The sequence below is a fragment of the Acyrthosiphon pisum genome, unplaced genomic scaffold (genome assembly GCF_005508785.2).
Source record: "Acyrthosiphon pisum isolate AL4f unplaced genomic scaffold, pea_aphid_22Mar2018_4r6ur Scaffold_21150;HRSCAF=23169, whole genome shotgun sequence".
Classification (NCBI taxonomy): Eukaryota; Metazoa; Arthropoda; class Insecta; order Hemiptera; family Aphididae; genus Acyrthosiphon; species Acyrthosiphon pisum.
In genome coordinates this window covers 28,518-34,473 of record NW_021770586.1, presented here as the reverse complement: position 1 = coordinate 34,473, position 5,956 = coordinate 28,518, and the positions used below count along the sequence as shown (strand labels likewise).

At 27.8% G+C, this 5,956-nt stretch overlaps 2 protein-coding genes across 2 annotated transcripts in view; both read left to right on the top strand.

Annotated features, from left to right (window-relative positions):
• The first annotated feature begins 1,693 nt into the window (after positions 1-1,693).
• Positions 1,694-2,907, top strand: LOC100572228 (kelch-like protein 2). Its single transcript, XM_029492282.1, has 5 exons — positions 1,694-1,918; positions 1,978-2,206; positions 2,280-2,455; positions 2,529-2,625; positions 2,734-2,907. Exons 1-5 carry the CDS (start codon positions 1,809-1,811, stop codon positions 2,905-2,907), a joined length of 786 nt encoding a protein of 261 aa, XP_029348142.1. The 5' UTR covers positions 1,694-1,808.
• A 570-nt stretch (positions 2,908-3,477) lies between these two features.
• The window catches only part of LOC115034816 (kelch-like protein diablo), a 4,098-nt gene continuing 1,619 nt past the window's right edge, over positions 3,478-5,956 (top strand). The window contains exons 1-3 of the mRNA XM_029492281.1: positions 3,478-3,578; positions 3,642-3,941; positions 4,039-4,179. Of these exons, the coding sequence (XP_029348141.1) occupies positions 3,708-3,941; positions 4,039-4,179 (375 nt within the window). The 5' untranslated portion in view covers positions 3,478-3,578; positions 3,642-3,707. The remainder of the gene's footprint in view (positions 3,579-3,641; positions 3,942-4,038; positions 4,180-5,956) is intronic.

Here is a 5,956-nt window from a genome sequence, read left to right as displayed (position 1 = left end):
TACAATTTAAAAAAAAAAATCAAAATGTAGTTTTGTTGATGTTTTTATCGTAAATATCACGTATTTTTTAAAACATTACTATTTTATAGTTTTCTTGGTATAACTTCCAAAATAATGATTTGCGAGAATTTTGGAATTAGACTTTTGTATTCAGTGCTTTAAAACACATATTTTGGTGGAAAAAAAATCAAAAAAATCGCGTGGGAACTAAACTGCATTTGTTCCCTCAATAGTTTTCAAAAGTGTCAGGAAAAACAACATAAAAATTAAGGAAAAACCGGAAATTTTCATGCAAAATCGGTTTTCGACAAAATTTGGTTTTTGATGTAACTAAAACAAATGAACGTATACATGAAATTTTCACTGGCTGTTTATATTTACATTTTCTACACACGATAAAACTTTCAAAGTATTTAGATTTGTTTTGAACTGTTTAGAAACATTTTAAGTTTCTAGTTTTTTTTATGAATGTCAACAAAACTATCTGTTGGGTAACAAACTTGATACAGGCCTCATATCAACAGCCAGTAACAATTTTTTTTACAAGCATTTAAAGTTCAAATCTTGACAAAATACATAAATATCATGAAAATTAAAAAAAATATTTTGGGTTAGAAATTCATGAACATTTTTCTTTTTAAATCTAAGATTTGAAAATATAATTCAAGATTATTCATAAGTTTGTCTACCTTTATCAAGAATAAAATATCTACAAACATATCAAATTAAATTTTTATGAGCGTTTGAAGTTCATATTTTTACAACATTGGATATTAACCCGATTTTTCATTTAGCGGTTTTGTTATTTTGTTGTTATTCAAAAACAAATAACTGTACTCTGTAGATTCTTGAAAATTTTACTGAATCTTTACATTTTTATTTTCTAAACATTATAAAATTTGGAAAATATTTTGACTCTTTTTGAGCTGTTTACGGACATTTTAGGTTTTCAGTTTTTTCTATAAATATCAATACAATATTATTTGTTGGGTAAAAAAGCGTGAAAATGTAATGCAAGGCTCTTGATTTATTGTGACAATAGCAGTTGAAAAATATTAAAAATACATCTGCACAGGTTTTTAATTTATCAAAATAAATTTAATAGTTATAATGTAATTAGAATTTTATAAAATGTTCAACTTTTATAGCTAAGGATTGAAAATTTAAAACAAGGTTCATAAATAGGTTATATATAAATTACTTGATTCACAATATTATATTTAGTAATATCATAGGCTGACTGACCGTTTTTGCTCAGAATCGTTTTTCTTACACAATGATATTATATCATTGAATACAAATTTAACACCATCCATTACAGTGACCCACTTGTAACCTACTGTACAGCACAGCGACACCCACTTGCCCACCTTTCTTTTTTTATGTTTGTAGATTACCTATTTCAAATACTTCCAAAAAGCATTTGAGTAACTAACACTGACTTTATATTATTATGGCACTGTGTGCGCTAATCTTATTTTATACCTATAACAAAAAAATAACAGAACATTAATTCTGTTTGAGCATTTTAACTTACAATTTGTACAATATTTGATATTTATAGGTAAGTCTGTACGATTCTTTGTGTATTAGTAAATATAGGCCGACAGACCGTCTTCAATCAGAATCAATTTTTGTATACAATTATTTTACATCATTGAATTGCGCATTATTATCTTTAAAATGACTTGATTTCATAGAGGATTATTACCGATTTTTATCGTTACTTATATTTGATTTTAAAATTGTCTTTTTTTAGTTTTTTAGGCATTCAAATCCTGAACTCAATATTATACCAGCAACTCACAATGGAAAACGCAACGCAAATACCAGAATACAGAAGTTGTGAACCAGCTAAATACGAGTATAAAAAAATATCTTATTCTGAGTTATTTGAAGTATTACAATCCTTACGCAAGTAAGTGGTAAATGATTTAATTAGCTACATAAATATTAGTAACAAATTTTTGTTTTTAGATGCGAGATTTTTTGTGATATTAAACTTGAAACGGAAGATAAAAAAATAATATTCGCACACAAAGTGGTTTTAGCATCGGCTAGTCCATTTTTCCATGCAATGTTCACAAATTTTGCAGAAAAAAATCATGATCTTGTTGTTATGAGAGAGATAGATTCAACCGCTTTACAGCTGTTAGTAAATTTTATTTATTCGGGGGCTATCGTGGTCACGGAAGAAAACGTTCAGGTAATAATATATAAAATTGGATTTTATTATATACAACAAAATCATTTAAATTGTTTATTGTTTATTTCTCAAGGTTTTGCTACAAGCTGCAGATTTGTTACAGTTACAAGAAGTAAAAGATGTATGTTGTGATTTTTTAGAGAAACAACTCTGCTCTACAAATTGTATCGGTATAAAAGAAATAGCTGATTTACATAGCTGTACGAAATTGTTAACAAATTCAGAATTATATATTCAACAACACTTTTCGTATGCAAAAATTATTTATCACTATGATTCTATAAGAAAATTGTATTTATTATTATTATATTTTGATTCATAGAGAAGTTGTTGATGGTGAAGAATTTCTATCCTTATCATATGAACAAGTAGTCAAGTTGATCTCTAGTGATGAACTTATAGTTCCATCTGAAGAAAAAGTATTTAAACTAATATTGATTATTGTTATATTTTAGTATTGGGAGAGGAAAAATTAAGTAACCTACTTATGTAGCGTAATTAATTTAAAAGTGTATTTATTGTTCTAGGTATATGAATCTATTATTCGATGGGTTAAACATGAATTGGGTTTAAGAAAAACTATTTTTCCCCAATTAATGGAACAAATACGTTTACCATTAATATCAAAACATTACATTTTAAAAAAAGTAGTTGAGGAACCTCTTATTAAGAATTGTTTTAAATGTAAGTTTCTTCCTTAAGGGGGCTGAAGCTCACATATTTTTCATACGTTTTAGACCAATAAGCGGTGGTAAATTACACATACTTTGGAATGTCCGATTTAAATTTTTTATACATGTTTGAATTTATTGATAAGATATCTAGGTTTCTTAGGAAGTCGATTTTCAATTTTCAATTTAAAATGACCTTAAAATAACCATTTTCTTTTTAGAAATCCCATGAAATAGTTGTATTACATTTGTGTTTATTTTGGGCACATCTGATTTTAAATAAAAAAAGTGATTCCTAAGAAACATAGTCTAGAATTATAAATTCAACCATTTTTTAAAAATTAAAATCTGTCAAACCATATTCTTCCAGTTTTGTCAAGCTTATTGGTCTAAAAGTTACTTTTTTTCATTGACTGGAGCCTCCTCCCGTCCCCTTAAGGTTTATTTTATCATACTGAATTTAAATATATTTAAAAACGCAATAACAAACAAAATTAATGTTTAGATTGGTCAAATCTACATTAGTTTTGACTTTTGTCAAAACCGACTGCAGCCCCCTTAAGCTTTTATTGTAAATTAGTATATATTTATAATTTTTAAGGGTAAAGATATCATAATTGAAGCATTATATTTTCATATACTCAATTCGGAAGAGCTTATTCCACAAAAACATCCGGAATAGACCTAGACATGGAGCTAAAGTATGATTCTGTTATAATTTATTTTTTTTTTTTCCAATATATTTATTGATTTCAATAAAACAGGTTATTTTTGTTGTTGGTGGATGTGAATATGATGTATTTGAGAGTACAGAATGGTACGACCCAATAATGGACCAATGGCATTATGGACAAGACGTGGTTACAAGCCGTGGAAGAACTGGTATAGCAACAGTGAAAGATAATTTAGTGTTTGCCGTGGGTGCTCCTGGTGCTTGTTCAACTCTTGAATCCGGTGAAGTGATAGATTTAACATCAAAATCACCGTGGTGGAAACCAACTATTAAGATGATACATGAACGACAGTATTTTGGAGTTGGTGTGATAAATGATTATCTATATGCCGTCAGTAATGTTGGATTATAATTTATTAGTTTTTTTTATTAATTATTTTATATTAAGTAAATAACAATAAATTATATCATAATAAATTTTATTTAAGGTTGGCGGATATAGTGATAATGATTATTTTAATAGTACAGAAGTTTTCGACTACAATATTCAAGAATGGCGGATGGTATCTAGTATGGCTACTAGAAGATCTGGTTTAGGGGTCGGAGTACTGAATAATCTTTTATACGCGGTAAACTAATATATTTTTTTTTTATGATTTTAAATTTTTTATATATTTGTTACATTAATAATTATAATTGGGAAAAAAAATTCTCCTGAAAAACAAACACCAAAAATATCCACAAAATAAAATATTTCGATAAATTGATATTAAAGAATTAGATAATAAAAATATTTTGAAATGCACAATGAAAAGGCAGTAACTCAATTTTTTCCAACGTTTTTTTTTTCTATAGAGTATCACTGTTTTTCTGGAAGTCCAACGAAGACGGCAGTAATTCTATTTTATTGTGTAGAACGTATGCAATAAAATACAGTTACTGCCGTATTTATTGGAAATCCAGAAAAACAGTGATACCCTATTTGCTGTGCATGTCAATTTGTTTATATACCTACTAAATTCAAAGATATAATAATTGCGTCAAAATCTGATTCATTTTCATTGATTGACAAACCTACTTATATACAGAGCTGCATTTAGGGGGGGGGGCCCTGGGTACAACTGCCCCGGGCGCCAGTATTTTAGGGGCGCCAAAATGTTGTAGCCAGAAATATATTTACTTGTGAATTATTAAAATTGTATAATTTTAATTATTTTAATAACAGTAATATGTATAAAGTTTATTAGTATTATGCTGTTTGGCATTTTTTTAATTAATATTAATTTTCATAGTTTTATATAATTTTATTTTATTTATTCATGAAATACCTACAACCTACTTAAATATGTAACACATTGTAAAACAAATATTCTTTTCTGTGCTCAAAATCTAAAATGGTTAATGAGGATCTAGCTCCCATATTTTCCGTGGGTAGGCCGCTTAGGGGGAAGCAATTTTTTTTCACCGGAGCTTAGTGGGCGCCAATTTTTTTTTGCACCAGGGCGCAAAATGTCTAAATGCGGCACTGCTTATATATAAGAGATAGCTACCAAAACTCGATTTCATATTTGTTACAGATTTATACATAATTCTAATAGAAAAAGTAATCTCATTTATGTTGCTAATTAGTTATGAGTATTATTTATGTTTGTATAATGATAATACAAAATATATAAAATTAATTAAACTTAGTTATTTTCAACATTTAATATATCTTAATTTTATAATTTTCATTAAAAAACAATTCATTCAAACGTCATCAAGATTGATTTTAAATTTCTAATAAGTTTCAAACTTATTTAATATTTAATTTGTTATGCTAATTCAGCGATTACCAAAGTGTGTTCCGAGGAATCTAAGTGTTCTGTCTTCAGTGGGACAATCTCAAAGGTTCCGCCAGATGTATGTGAATGTTTAGAAAATTATTTTAGATTATACTTAGGAAAAAAGTTCACCTAAAGAAAATAGTTAAGTAGTATAATATTAATTGCTGTCAAATATAGTCCAGTCAAATTAGACCAAAAATCGACAAAGTTCGGAACTAATTCCACGAAAGCAGGATTTTGATTTTTTTTTTAGTTTATACCTCACTGATGAACATACTAAAAGTCCTGACACCTACCCCCTGTGCGTAGCTCTCCACCCCTCTTCAAAGGGTGGCGCGCCCCTTTCACTGTTTTCGCTTATAACTCGTCAGATTTTCAAGTTACAATAAAAATACCTATGACCAAAATTAAAGACCACACAATTTACAATAGACTTAATGTACTGTTTGTATATATATGTTGCGATAAGTGTTATACTTTAAAAAATATAAAAAATAAAAATTTTTATCTTTTTTTATTGTGTTTGAGCAAAACCGTCAATGATACGCTGAAATGATGTATGACAAAGTTAACGAGCAGA

Excerpts from the sequence above, each read along its gene's own strand:
- LOC100572228 (XM_029492282.1), top strand. The coding sequence starts at position 1,809 with ATGGAAAACGCAACGCAAATACCAGAATACAGAAGTTGTGAACCAGCT. Across the intron at positions 1,919-1,977 it reads GTATTACAATCCTTACGCAA|ATGCGAGATTTTTTGTGATA; the intron begins GTAAGTGGTAAA and ends TTTTGTTTTTAG. Across the intron at positions 2,626-2,733 it reads TAGTTCCATCTGAAGAAAAA|GTATATGAATCTATTATTCG; the intron begins GTATTTAAACTA and ends TTATTGTTCTAG.